At 41.8% G+C, this 14,207-nt stretch overlaps 2 protein-coding genes across 2 annotated transcripts; both read left to right on the top strand.

The window, feature by feature from the left end:
- Positions 1-2,976: 2,976 nt before the first annotated feature.
- On the top strand, positions 2,977-4,608 carry LOC127104373 (uncharacterized). The gene has a single exon (XM_051041560.1). The coding sequence runs from the start codon at positions 2,977-2,979 to the stop codon at positions 4,606-4,608; it is 1,632 nt and encodes a 543-aa protein (XP_050897517.1).
- Positions 4,609-5,148: 540 nt separating this feature from the next.
- LOC127104372 (shaggy-related protein kinase theta) lies at positions 5,149-13,531 on the top strand. The gene is made up of 3 exons (XM_051041559.1): positions 5,149-5,592; positions 6,219-6,442; positions 12,868-13,531. The coding sequence occupies exons 1-3, from the start codon at positions 5,149-5,151 to the stop codon at positions 13,529-13,531; spliced, it is 1,332 nt and encodes a 443-aa protein (XP_050897516.1).
- The last annotated feature ends 676 nt before the right edge of the window (positions 13,532-14,207 follow it).

Here is a 14,207-nt window from a genome sequence, read left to right as displayed (position 1 = left end):
ACCTTACCAGCCTACAGAAGTTGAGTGCCAAAGTAACACCAATCAAACTCAATAGCTTCATGCAAGACTATGGAAGAATTCTGGACATCCTAAATGAGAAGATGGACATGATGACCACAGTGACTATTGCTCAGTTCTATGATCCACCTCTACGTTGTTTCACGTTTTCTGACTTCCAATTGGCTCCTACCTTAGAGGAATTTGAGAGGATCATAGGCCGGAATTTGAAGGATCATAATCCATTTCCCACGTTCGATGAAGATATTCCTCCCAAGAGGATAGCTTTAGCTTTGGGTTTGAAAGTCTCTGAAGTCGTGGACAATTGGGATGTGAAGGTAGCTTTCAATGGTTTCTCTAGGAAATTCTTGGAAGATCAAGCTAAGAAGATGGAGAAAGAAGGGAATTGGGAAGCCTTCTATGCTGTGTTAGCCGTGTTGGTATATGGGATAGTTCTCTTCCCAAATATTGACCATTTTATGGACCACCTGACGATGAGAATTTTCCTCTCTGGTAACCCTGTACCGTTCCTCTTGGCAGACCTCCACTATGCTCTCCATGATCGCCATGAGAAGAAGGGAGGAATCATCTTATGTTGTGCGCAATTGTTGCATGCCTGGTTTAGATCCCATATGCCCGAAGAAGGTCCTTTTGTCTCAAGGGAACTCAAGCCTTCCCAGAAGTTAGCTTCCCTCACCTCTAGTCATGTTAAATGGTATATCAGGGTTTGGGAAACCAAGGATGTCATTGTCAGCATTGGAGACTTCCCCAATGTGCCTTTGATAGGAACCAAGGGTTGCATTAACTATAACCCCATGTCATCTCTGAGGCAGCATGGGTACCCTATGAATGGCCCTCCAAAAACTGAAGCTTTAGAGCCTTTCATCTTACACAGTGCTGAAGCAGATCATCCCATGGTGAAAAAGATCAAGAGGTCTTGGCAAGCAGTCATCAGAGAGCGTAAGGAGTTGGGTAAGAGAAATGTCATTGCTCAAGAGCCTTACACTTGTTGGGTTAGAGAGAGGGTTCAGATGGTTAAACTCCCTTTTCCATTTGATCTTTCTATCTATCCATTGGTTCCTGAGCCAGAACCCATATTACCTGAAGATGTAGAGAAGCTCAATGCCCGTATCAAGGAGTTGGAGTTGGAGAATGCTGACTTGAGAGTTAAGCTCGGCCGAGTCTCGATAGAGAATGGGAATTTGAAAGACGGTCAACAAAAGAAGGACAAAGAGCTTGAAATCTCCAACAAAAGAGCTAGATAATCTGAAGCAAGGAGGGAAAAATTCGGACAAGCACTCTACAACACTAAATCTGTGTTCAAATCAAAGGAAGAGGAGTTGGATAGAGCTTTACTCCGGATTCAAAAACTCAACAAGACTTTGGAATTGACCCTTGAAATGAAAAGGGAAGCACGACTGATTTCTGAGATTTGTACTCGTGAATTGGAGAATACCATTCAGAAATACAAGGATACTCTGGAACGCGAGAAGCTGAAGACTGAAGAGTCAGAAAGAGTTTGGACACGGCTGAAATATCATTTGGAACAAGTCGATGCTAGAATCCAGGCACTTGAAGGTGGGGATCAGGATGCTGCCTATATGGTGTTGCTAGGTGAATGCAGATATTGGAGAAACCTCTATAGGGACATAGAGGTGACCAAGGCTGAAGACTTACGCATTATCCAAGACCTCCAAGGGCTTTACACTGAGTGGAAGGGCAAATTTCTGAGGTTGTCCGGATTTGTGAGTTCCATCATGCGAGAGCTACCTGAGAAGCTGTAAGAAGCTGATTGGTGCATGTGTCCAGAGAACACCCCGCATCAAGTCTTTAATTTCATTAAGTTTTGTAAGGAAATGCTAGAAGGGATGACTACCGACCTTGCTACGGTTCGGAAAGCCCATAAGCCATAAGCACGTTGTTTGTATTTGAACTTGGCTATGAGATTAATGAAAAATCGCTTTTTGGATTCATTTTATTGTGCTTCATTTCCTTCTTATTTTTAATATTTACGAATAAGTGTTGTGGCGTTTTTGAAACGAATGACTGAAACTAACCAAGAGTTTTGCAAACAAGATGCATCCATACATGCATTCATGCATTTTCAAAATAGATTCTCACTCCGCCCTTTCTTCCTCCAGTTTCACACTGAATTTTCAACACCAGTACAATACTCGCGCCAAAGCAAGACAGAGAATGGCTGAACAAGAGAAAGAGAGCGCCCGAGTTAGAGCTGAACTAGACGAAATCAAAGGAGGCATGTCCCAGATGCGAGAGATGCTGCAAGCTTTAACCTTCAGGTTTGAGATTCCACAAGCGACCATGATTTCAGAGACCACGGGCCCAGCAGTAGAAGTCCCACCTCAGAGGATGTTACCCTCAACTCTTCCTCCGTATGGGCTACCTTATGACTTCGTCCCCCGAGCGGAGGTGGTGCACGAAATGGGGCAATCTATCCAACAAGCCGTGCCATTACCGGTTTACACTAACGCGTGTCCAGTCATCCATATTGTGGTTCCACCAGCTGCCTATGCTAGGCATATTCCTCATTATGAAGATCAAAACCACATGTATCAGACTGTCGACTCAACCGTTGCTGGTGACGAAGTAAGGCTTGAGGATTTCAGAGAAGTAAAGGAGAACATGCAGCTCCTCGAGAAGAAGTTCTGAGATCTAGAAGGAGACCACGTCTTTGGATCTGCTGCCAAAGAAATGTGTCTTGTATCCGGTTTGGTGATTCCAGCCAAATTCAAAACTCCAGACTTCGACAAATACAAGGGGCATACTTGTCCAAAGAGCCATCTCATCATGTATTACCGCAAAATGGCTGCACACGTGGAGGACGACAAGCTGATGATCCATTGTTTTCAAGATAGCTTGAGTGGGGCTCCTTCCAAGTGGTATTTGAGTCTGGATCAGAATAGGATCAAGTGTTTCCAAGACCTGCCAGACGCGTTCATAAAACATTACAAATATAATATGGACATGGCACCTGACAGAAGACAGTTGCAGAGCATGTTCCAGCATGACAAGGAGTCCTTCAAAGAGTACGCTCAGAGATGGAGGGAGTTGGCTTCTCAAGTCGAACCACCTCTTGCTGAGAAGGAATTGGCTGAACTGTTTATTGACATTGTCCAACCTCAATTCTACGAGAAGATGGTTGGAAGTGCTTCCCTGGGATTCTCGGAGCTTGTGGCTATAAGGGCTCGCGTTGAATATGGTGTAAGGAACGGAAAACTGGCGGCTGTAGCTGGAACTTCAAATGCTAATCCAAAGAAGTTCTCTGGAGGGTTTCCTAGAAAGAAGGAAGGGGAAACAAATGTTGTAACTGTTGGTCAAGAAAGAGCTCCTCCAAGAAGGAGACCACACCAATATCCACCTCAGCAGTATGTTCAACAACCAATTCCCTATCAACAACCCATGTATCCCGTCCAGTACGCTCCTCAGCCGTATGTAGCCGCTGTGACGCCTGTATTCAATCAACAGCCTGCTCAGGCTTATCAAGCGCCTCCAGTCTATCGACCAGCTCCAGTTCAACAATGTGCTGCGGCTCCTCCAACTTATCAACAAACACGAGCAGCTCCTGTTTATCAACAACCGAGAGCTCAAGCACCGAGGCAGAATGCTCAAAACCAAAATAGGAGGCAAGGGGAGAGGGCGACCTTCAATCCAATCCCAATGTCGTACACTGAGCTTTATCCCTCCTTATTGCAAAAGGGGTTGGTGGTTCCCAGACCTATGGGACCCCCACCTGACCGTCTTCCTCCATGGTACAACCCTAATGCATACTGTCCTTTTCATGAAGGTGCCCCCGGGCATGACCTAGAGGGTTGCTACGCTCTAAAGCATAGGGTTCGGGAATTGATTGAGAGCAAGATCTTGTCTTTTAAGGACATGGGACCGAATGTGAAGAACAATCCTCTTCCTCCCCATGGAAATCCTGCGGTAAATGCCATTGAAGACGCCTCCGCTGGTGTTACGGTTGATAAGGTGGACGATGTTAAGACTCCTTTAGCAGCATTCCATGCCCGATTGGTGGAAGCTGGCATGATTAATGTTAATCATGAAAATTGTGAAGAGTGTGCCACATACCCGAAGGGATGTCAGGTGGTACGAGATGACATTCAAAATTTGATGGATAAAGGAGTGCTTCAAATATCCAGTGTTGTGAAGAACGAAGACGTGTTGGTAATTGAACCTTGTTTCAATTTACCTGAACCAATTGAAATCTCATATTATAGTAGTGGAGTGGTTCCAGTGAATAGTAAGTCGTCACCTGTTGAAATATGTATGCCCACACCTTTTCCGTATGAGAGCACCAAGGTCGTGCCTTGGAAATATGAAATTACTGCTATGGAAAAGGTAGTTGAAGGAAATTCAGACGCTGAAGTGACAGAAGCTGTAAGTAAAGACGTCACCAATATTGTAGGAATGAGCAGAATGACCTGTAGTGGTCGAATCTATACGCCTGAATTCAATGTGACTCCTCAAGGGCCAAACAAGGAATCAACAGTTGTAACTCCTGCTAAAGAGCCCGAAGTGGTCCAATCCGAAGATGCTGTTGAATTCTTGAAGTTAATCAAGAGAAGTGACTATAAGGTTGTGGACTAGTTGCATCAAACACCATCTAAAATCTCTATTCTACCTCTGTTATTGAACTCCCAAGCCCATAGGGAAGCTCTGTTGAAGGTGCTTGGTCAAGCTCATGTAACACAAAGCATAACAATTGACCAATTTGATGGAGTAGTTGCAAATATCACAACTTGCAATACTTTGAGCTTCAGTGGAGAGGAATTACCTAAGGATGGACAAAATCATAATCGTGCCCTCCATATCTCGGTAAAGTGCAAAGATGATGATTTGGCAAGAGTTTTGGTTGATACCGGGTCTTCTCTGAATGTTATGCCAAAGAGAACACTCGCCAAGTTATCTTATCAAGGACCAGCTATGAAGCCTAGTGCCTTGGTAGTGAAAGCTTTTGATGGTTCCAGGAGAACCGTGATTGGAGAGGTGGAACTGCCTATATTGATTGGCCCTCATGTATTCCCAATTAATTTCCAAGTCATGGATATTAATCCAGCATATAGCTGCTTGCTGGGACGTCCTTGGATTCACGCTGCAGGGGCAGTTACCTCCACTTTACATCAAAAAATGAAGTTTGTGGTGAACAATCAACTAATCATCATTTCTGGAGAAGAAGACTTTGTGGTCAGTCACCTTTCATCCTTCAGATATATCGAGGCTGATGAGGATGCTTTGGAAACTTCTTTCCAAGCTCTTGAAATAGCCAATGCCACTTTTGTGGAGATGAAGGACTTTGTTGGGAAAGCTTGTTCATCTTTCACGTCTCTGAAAAGCGTAAAGTCTAGTATTGAAGGAGGAAACCCTGAAGGTTGGGGTCAGCTTATTGATATTCGTGAGAAGCATGATCGCTTTGGTCTGGGATATGTGCCTTCCGCTGCGAAAAGAGCCCGAGTCCCTGCAAAGGACAACACCCGAAGCATCCAAGAAGTATTCCTTAACACAGGATTCATCCATGGAGATCAGGTCAATGCAATTGAAGATAGCACCGAAAACGAAGATGAGCCATGTTTGGTTTACCGGTGTGAGATAGCTTTGAACAACTGGAAGGCGGTTGAGATCCCCGAAATTTTTCCTTTGTCAAAGTAATAATTGTTGTATTTTTCCTTTCAAATCCTTAGCTCTGCCCAAGGCTAATGGATCATGTTGTAGGGCCCCTTTTCATTTTCAAATAATCATTATCAATGAATGAAAGGCATTTTGTTAAATTCTTTTTATTCATTTACTTGGCTTTCTCATAAGAAAATGACAACCTTTTCAAAAACAAAAAAAAAACGTTTCATTTATGCATCTTTTATTTTTTACTTTTCTAAAAGAAATCAATCATTCAAACATGCATAATAAGTGATAACCCCGTTGAATCCAATGACTTTACTACCTCTCATAACTTTGACTCCCCTATCTACCAAGTGGAAGAAGAGGGTGAAGAAGATTGTTACATCCCCGACGAATTGGCAAGGCTGCTCGAGCACGAGTCCAAAGCCCTTCATCCACATGAAGAACCGGTGGAAACAATCAACATTGGCACAGAGGAAGAAAGGAAAGAAGTCAAAATCGGCACCACACTTGAAGCAAGCGTCAAAGAGAGATTAGTTAAGCTACTACAAGAATATGTTGATGTATTTGCATGGTCATACCAGGATATGCCAGGTCTAGACACCGACATCGTTGAGCACAAGCTGCCACTTCAGCCAGACTGCCCGCCAGTAAAACAGAAACTCCGAAGAACGAGACCAGATATGGCTCTGAAGATTCGTGAAGAAGTCAAAAGACAATTTGACGCTGGTTTTCTCGCAGTGGCGAAGTACCCACAATGGGTAGCTAACATTGTACCTGTGCCTAAAAAGGATGGCAAGGTGAGGATGTGCGTTGACTATAGGGATGTGAACAGAGCTAGTCCAAAGGACGATTTCCCTCTACCACACATTGATACTCTGGTAGACAATACTGCAAGTTTTACTGTATTCTCCTTTATGGATGGTTTTTCTGGATACAATCAAATCAAGATGGCTTCAGATGACATGGAGAAGACCATTTTTATTACCCCTTGGGGCACTTTTTGCTATAAGGTAATGCCTTTCGGTCTCAAAAATGTCGGGGCAACTTACCAGAGAGCTATGGTCACTCTTTTCCATGATATGATGCACAAGGAGATAGAGGTCTATGTTGACGACATGATCGCTAAATCTCAGAATGAAGAAGATCATATGAGCCATCTAAAGAAGCTGTTTGAACGCCTCATAAAGTTTAGATTACGATTAAACCCTGCAAAATGCACATTCGGTGTTCGTTCAGGGAAGTTGCTTGGTTTCATCGTTAGTCAACGAGGAATTGAGGTAGACCCTGACAAGGTCCGAGCTATACAAGAAATACCGGCTCCACGCACCGAGCGAGAGGTTAGAGGCTTCCTGGGACATTTGAATTATATCTCAAGGTTTATCTCACATATGACGGCCACATGTGAGCCTATCTTCAAATTGCTTCGAAAAGATCAAGCTGTTGAATGGAATTCTGATTGTCAAAATGCTTTTGAGAAGATCTGTCAATACTTGCAAGAGCCTCCTATTCTGATTCCACCTGTCCCAGGGAAGCCATTAATCATGTATATGACTGTGCTTGAAGGGTCAATGGGATACGTGCTGGGGCAGCATGACGAAACTGGTCGGAAAGAACATGCTATTTACTATCTGAGTAAAAAGTTTACCGATTGTGAGAGTCGATATTCGCTTTTGGAGAAAACTTGTTGCGCGGTAGCATGGGCCGCTCGTCGTTTGAGGCAGTACATGATTTGCCATACTACTTTGTTGATCTCAAAAATGGATCCAATAAAGTATATCTTTGAGAAACCTGCCTTGACTGGAAGACTTGCCCGTTGGCAGATGCTCTTGTCAGAGTACGACATCCAGTACGTAACCCATAAGGCAATCAAGGGGAGTGTTTTAGCAGAGTATCTTGCTCACCAACCAGTTGAAGACTATCAACCCTTGAAGTTTGATTTCCCCGATGAGGATATAATGGTGATAAAGGATTGTGAGATCCCAAGCCCAGATGAAGGACCAGAATCAGGATCTCGATGGAAGCTCGCGTTCGATGGTTCTTCCTACTACAGTGGTCATGGTGTGGGAGCTGTTTTGATGAATCCAAATGGTGGTTTTACCCCTTTCACGACAAGGTTGTGCTTTGATTGTACGAATAATGTCGCAGAGTATGAAGCTTGTATCCTTGGTCTGGAAGCCGCAATTGATCTCTGAATCAAGATCCTTGAGGTGTATGGAGATTCAGCCTTGGTGATCTATCAGGCCAAAGGTGAATGGGAGACCCGTGATGCGAAGTTGATCCCGTATCGTGCTCATGTTGTGAAGATGATAGAATACTTCGATGATATCACTTTCCATCACATACCAAGAGTAGAAAATCAAGTGGTTGACGCTTTGGCAACATTAGCATCAATGTACCAAGTCAGATTCCATAATGAAGCTCCACTTATTCGAATCGAGCGAAGAGATGAGCCTTTCTACTGTCAGCTGATTGAAGAAGAAACTGATGGTAAACCATGGTTTCATGACATCAAGCGATATTTTCTAAGTCAAGAGTATCCAGAAGATGCTACATTGTTGGATAAGAAAACTCTAAGGAGGTTATCGTCCAAATTCTTTTTGAGCAATGATGTGCTTTACAAGAGAAACCATGACATGGTTCTACTCAGATGCATGGATAGACACGAAGCAGACATCTTAATCAAGGAGATTCATGAAGGATCCTTTGGGACCCATGCCAATGGACATGCCATGGCCAAGAAGATTTTGAGAGCTGGCTATTACTGGTTGACCATGGAGTCTGATTGTTTCAGTTATGCAAGAAAATGTCATAAATGTCAGATTTATGCTGATAAGGTGCATGTACCGCCAACACTACTGAATGTTTTGACATCACCTTGGCCTTTCTCAATGTGGGGCATCGACATGATTGATGCTATAGAGCCGAAGGATTACAATGGTCATCGCTTCATCCTGGTTGCCATCGATTACTTTACTAAATGGGTAGAGGCTGCTTCCTACACCAATGTGATGAGACATGTGGTTGCTCGCTTTATCAAGAAGGAGATTATTTGCCACTATGGAATCCCAGACAAGATCATCACCGACAACGGTCCAAACTTGAACAACAAGACAATGACAGAATTATGTGAGAGTTTCAAGATTGACCACCATAATTCCTCTCCATACCGTCCAAAGATGAATGGTGCTGTGGAAGCTGCCAACAAAAATATCAAGAAGATCCTGCAAAAGATGGTAAAAACTTATAAGGATTGGCACGAGATGCTACCATTTGCTTTGCATGGATACCGGACCTCAGTCCGCACTTCAACAGGGGAAACCCCATTCTCCTTAGTATATGGGATGGACGCAGTTCTCCCAGTCGAAGTAGAGATACCTTCAATGAGAATATTGATGGAGGCTAGGCTGGATGAAGCTGAATGGATCTAGAACAACTATGATCAACTTAACCTCATTGATGAGAAGCGTATGACCGCTCTGTGCCATGGACAATTGTACCAGCAACGAATCAAGAAAGCGTTTGACAAAAAGGTCCGTCCTCGAGAGTTCAAGGAAGGAGATCTCGTGCTCAAGAAGATCTTGCCAGTACACAAAGATTCACGTGGGAAGTGGACTCCCAACTATGAAGGCTCATACGTTGTAAAGAGAGCATACTCTGGAGGTGCTCTATTTCTCACAACTATGGATGGCGAAGAGCTCATTCATCCTGTGAACTCTGATGCAGTCAAAAGATACTATGCCTGACAAATCCCGGTGGACTGAAAACTCGAAAGGGCGGTCCAGGCAAAAGTTAGGGATAATAAAAAATGGTAGCTCGCTAAGCTGAAAACCTGAAAGGACGGCTTAGGCAAAAAAGAGCGTCCCGGTGGATTGAAAACCCGAAAGGGCGATCCAGGCAAAAATTAGGGACAAAAGGCATAGACTGCATCGATTCGTCACTGATCAACACAGAAGAGCTAAAAATGGAAGTTCAATCTAGTTACTCCCTTCAGAAGCGAGGTCTCGTGGAGTCATTGTTATTAGGGATAATAGTAGTCATTGCGATTCAATGTAAACCTTTCCCTATTGCCATTTTCAAATTTGTAACATTCCATGGAGCTACGCCATTTGTGGGCTACCATTCTTGAATAAATACAAGTTTGTCTATCAAATTCTATCATTTGCTATTTTTCTCTGGTTTTCTTTGTTATACAAAATGTCATTTATTTGTTAATAATGAATTTTGAACTCAAAAAGATTTTTCAACATATTGAGAAACACAATTTTGCTTTGACATGTGGAAATATTAAAAGGAAATCTTTCGTCTTTCCCCGCAAATCTCAAGTTGCAAGACTCCCCTTGGATGATCGATATCTATCTCCAGAGAGCACAAATTTATCATTCTCTGGAAGGATTATTGGGCCAGTTGTAACTGTTCAGCTTGATAGATCCTCCTTTGATGCATTTACTCACTCCTTCGGTTGAGTTATTGGTGTTGAGGATTCAGTACCTCCATAAAGCTTTCCCTAATTTCCAGTCTGTATATTGTCAGCATTTGCATTTCATGATCATTCATACATCATGCATATAAGCAAAATCCAAATCATGCATAGCCCGAAGTGCTTCGCGCTCATTTGCATAATCTCAGGTCTCGTTGTTGATTGTATCCCTTGACCTCGGAGACCAGTTATTACTGGCATCGTTTGTTAAGTCTGGTTGTCACCAGTGTCTTTGACCAAATCCAGTTGTAACTGGTATCCTTTAAGGTCGGGTTGTAACCAACATTTATTTTAAACCCAATTGTCGTTGGCATCACTGTCAGTCTGTTTGTAAATACTTTTGTGATTGATATCTGAAGTTTGGTTGTCGCCAACATCATTTCAAGTCCAGTTGTTGCTGGAAAACTCCGTTGTAGCCGGTAATTGTTTACTAATGACTTTCATCAATTCCAATTATTGTTGGCACGTACAGATAGTTTGAATACCTTGTCTTTCCTGATGGTTCCGTGAAAGTCATGTATGACTCACCATCTTGAGGAGTTCCCAAAAGCTCGGAGGTTTTGTTTGATTTTCTCTGTAAAGAATCATCGTAGCCTTTTGCGTGGATGATCTACTTATAAGAAGACTTCCGTTTATCTTTGTTTTGTATAAATTCCCTGTTAGGAATCTCCAAATCTGTGATTGGATGATTTTCTTGTGAGAAATCTCCAGAACCATCAGATGTATTCTAAAGTGTCAGGTCATGTATGAACCTATTGTTGAAACTTGCTTTGTGTGTTTTCCAATATTCTCAGGTCATGTATGAACCTATGGGTAAAACTCCCTTTGGTTTCTCCCAAGCGGTGGCAGGTCATGTATGAACCTGTTAATTGAGCACTCTTTGAATAGTCAAGTGTTGTCAGGTCATGTATGAACCTGTTATTGAAAATTCTTTGAATGTTCCTGTTTTGTCAGGTCATGTATGAACCTGTTGTTGAAAATTCTTTGAATGTTCCACCATTGTCAGGTCATGTATGAACCCGTTGCTGTTGAGCCTTTCCTCCAGTTTTACCAGGTCATGTATGAACCTGTTGCTGAACCTTTTGTTCCATTGTCATCAAGTCATGTATGAACTTGTTGTGGAAATTTTCTCAAAATGTTCAAGTTTGTCATCAGGTCATGTATGAACCTGTTGATATACTCTTTTGGAATTTTTCTGAGTTTGTTAGGTCATGTCTGAACCTGCTGTCAGAGAATTCTTTGAATGTTCCTGTTTTGTCAGGTCATGTATGAACCTGCTGTTCAGCCTTTATTCCAGTATTACCAGGTCATGTCTGAACCTGTTTTGAAGAATCTTTCTCTTTGATTATTCCAGTATCATCAAGTCATGTATGAACTTGTTGTGGAAATTTTCTCAAAGTATTCAAGTTCGTCATCAGGTCATGTATGAACCTGTTGATATCATCTTTTTGAATTTTTCTGAGTTTGTTAGGTCATGTTTGAACCTGCTGTCAGAACTTCTTGGTATTCCCCAGCATTGTCAGGTCATGTATGAACCCGTTACTGTTAAGCCTTTATTCCAGTATTACCAAGTCATGTCTGAACCTATTTTGAAGAATCTTTCTCTATGATTATTTCAGTGTTGACAGGTCATGTATGAAATTGTTGATACACTCTCTTTGATTTTTCTGATGTTGTTAGGTCATGTATGAACCTGTTGTTGAGCTTTCATTTCAATGTTATTAGGTCACGTATGAACCTGTTGTAGAAATTTTTCTTATTCGAATTTAGTAAGTCATGTGTGAACTTACTGTCGAAATCTCTTGTATTCTAAGTGTCGTTCATCGAATTTCACTTTGAGTACTCTCTAATGTGTGTCTGATTCTCCAGCAGGATTATTTTCCCCAGCGAGTTGGTTTTTACCATTTGTCTGTCTCCCTGTGGACCATCAGCATTCCCCACAGATCGGTTTGTCCAGTAGCATCTCCTGTTAAGGATTCACTGTGTCCCTAACAGATAAATTCAAAAATATAAAGAATTCCGCATCCATGCATATCATATCATAGTATTTTCATTTTTTTCAGGTTCAAAATCTGGGTCTCCATGGTATTTAACCATCCCCCACTGTGATCGATGAAAAAAATGATGTTTCATTTTCCTCTGGTGGATGAAGTTTAAATAGGGGCAACTGTCATACCCCGATTTTGGCCCTGAAAATTTTTCCTCATCAATCACTCGTTTGCATTCTTTCTTCATTCACCTTCATATCCTTCATTCATGTTCATGTTTACTATTTCATATTTTTTACGTTTTTCACATTCCAAATTTACATTCATATTTTCTTCATTCACATTGGAAAAAAAATTCCATTCATATTTAAGAATTTCCACATGCTTATTCATAGTTCGATTACTTCGTTCATTCATTCAATCATAATCATCCATGTACATGGCATATGAATGACTTATAATCAAAAAAACATCTCATCACATGAATACATGAAGTTTCTAAGATGCAAAAAGGGCTCTCTTGAATGACCTGCATATTCTGAACTCGGAAACTATGACTTGGGATGAAATTGAAGCCGTTGGAGTGCCTCCTTCCCCAAAGTTTGATCATGCTACTGCTGTACATGTGGAGCGATACTTGCTCATCTTCGGAGACGGTTGTACTGAACATGTCTACATTGGCTTGGTCAGCAGTAACATCTGTTCAAGGGCGTGTTTCTGTTGCTAGTGAGGGTTTGAGTTCGGTTGTAAGTTCGAATGATGGAGAAGATATACTGTCAAAGATCTCCTTGGCCACGGGACATCTGGACAAGTGGCCAAATGCTGGGATTCAGATACCAACAGTTTTGTTGCTGTGAAGATCATTAAAAATCAACCTGCATACTATCAACAGGCGTTGGTTGAAGTAACTATTTTAACAACGCTAAATAAGAAGTGCGATCCTGAGGATAAGCATCACATTGTTCGTATATTTGATTATTTTGTATATCAGCGGCATTTGTGCATATGCTTTGAACTGTTGGACACAAACCTGTATGAGCTTATCAAAATGAATCATTTTAGGGGATTGTCACTTGGTATTGTTCAGTTGTTCTCTAAGCAGATTTTATGTGGATTGACTCTATTAAAAGATGCTGGCATTATTCATTGTGATCTGAAGCCAGAAAACATTCTTTTATGTGCGAGCACTGTGAAGCCAGCAGAAATAAAGATTATTGACTTTGGATCAGCATGCATGGAAAACCGCACTGTATATTCCTATATTCAGAGTCGACACTATAGGTCTCCTGAGGTTCTTCTTGGATATCAATACACAACAGCTATTGATATGTGGTCCTTTAGGTGCATAGTGGCGGAATTATTTCTTGGATTACCATTATTCCCTGAAGCTTATGCCAGTTTATTCACCAACCACCGTAACTGTTACTGAAAGGATAAACTTAGCTTCTCTTGATAAAGGTCTAATAATGGGGGCTTCATTTGTCGTGACTGCATCTTCTTATCATGTGATCAAAACCAATTCCGATGATACTGATCAGTCAGACATGAATACTCAACTTTTTCAAGGCCTTTCTAGTGTTCTACATTCAATGGACCAGGGTTTGATATGTTCTTCAAATTGTGATTTAGAAACAATGACAGAGGCTCCTTATTATTGTTACTACATTCTGCAGCCATCAGATAATGGACCAATGCTTATGAGGGGGCAGAAGAAGTCAAACAAGCTCCTGATAACCGGTTAATTAATCCATCAGTCAATAAGCATGTAGAGAACTCTGTTCAAGCCTGTTTGCTAAAGATTGATGTAACAGATTATGATCCGCTGTTGCATGAAAGACGCTTTCATCAAAAACTAAATGTGCTTGTCAAAGAAAGCCTACAATTGGGGTCAGTATTTCCCAAAAATGATGGTGCATAACTCGAACGGAGATCAAAATCCAGTGCAAGCTGCTGCCTTGCAAATTGCAAAAATCCTTATGGAAAAGCTTCCTGATACATTCTCTAAGATGTTTGTCAGTATCACTGCTACACAAGCCTCTTCCAGGGAGAAGGATAATGATTCCATATCTGGAGCATCATTTCACCGTAAGCACTATCAACTACGC

Source organism: Lathyrus oleraceus, chromosome 7 (assembly GCF_024323335.1).
Source record: "Lathyrus oleraceus cultivar Zhongwan6 chromosome 7, CAAS_Psat_ZW6_1.0, whole genome shotgun sequence".
NCBI classification, from domain to species: Eukaryota; Viridiplantae; Streptophyta; class Magnoliopsida; order Fabales; family Fabaceae; genus Lathyrus; species Lathyrus oleraceus.
The sequence above is the reverse complement of the archived record's forward strand: the minus strand, read 5'-3'. Positions and strand labels throughout refer to the sequence as shown.

Excerpts from the sequence above, each read along its gene's own strand:
- LOC127104373 (XM_051041560.1), top strand. The coding sequence starts at position 2,977 with ATGGACATGGCACCTGACAGAAGACAGTTGCAGAGCATGTTCCAGCAT.
- LOC127104372 (XM_051041559.1), top strand. The coding sequence starts at position 5,149 with ATGAAGTTTGTGGTGAACAATCAACTAATCATCATTTCTGGAGAAGAA. Across the intron at positions 5,593-6,218 it reads ACGAAGATGAGCCATGTTTG|GATATGCCAGGTCTAGACAC; the intron begins GTTTACCGGTGT and ends TGGTCATACCAG. Across the intron at positions 6,443-12,867 it reads AAGGATGGCAAGGTGAGGAT|AAGATATACTGTCAAAGATC; the intron begins GTGCGTTGACTA and ends CGAATGATGGAG.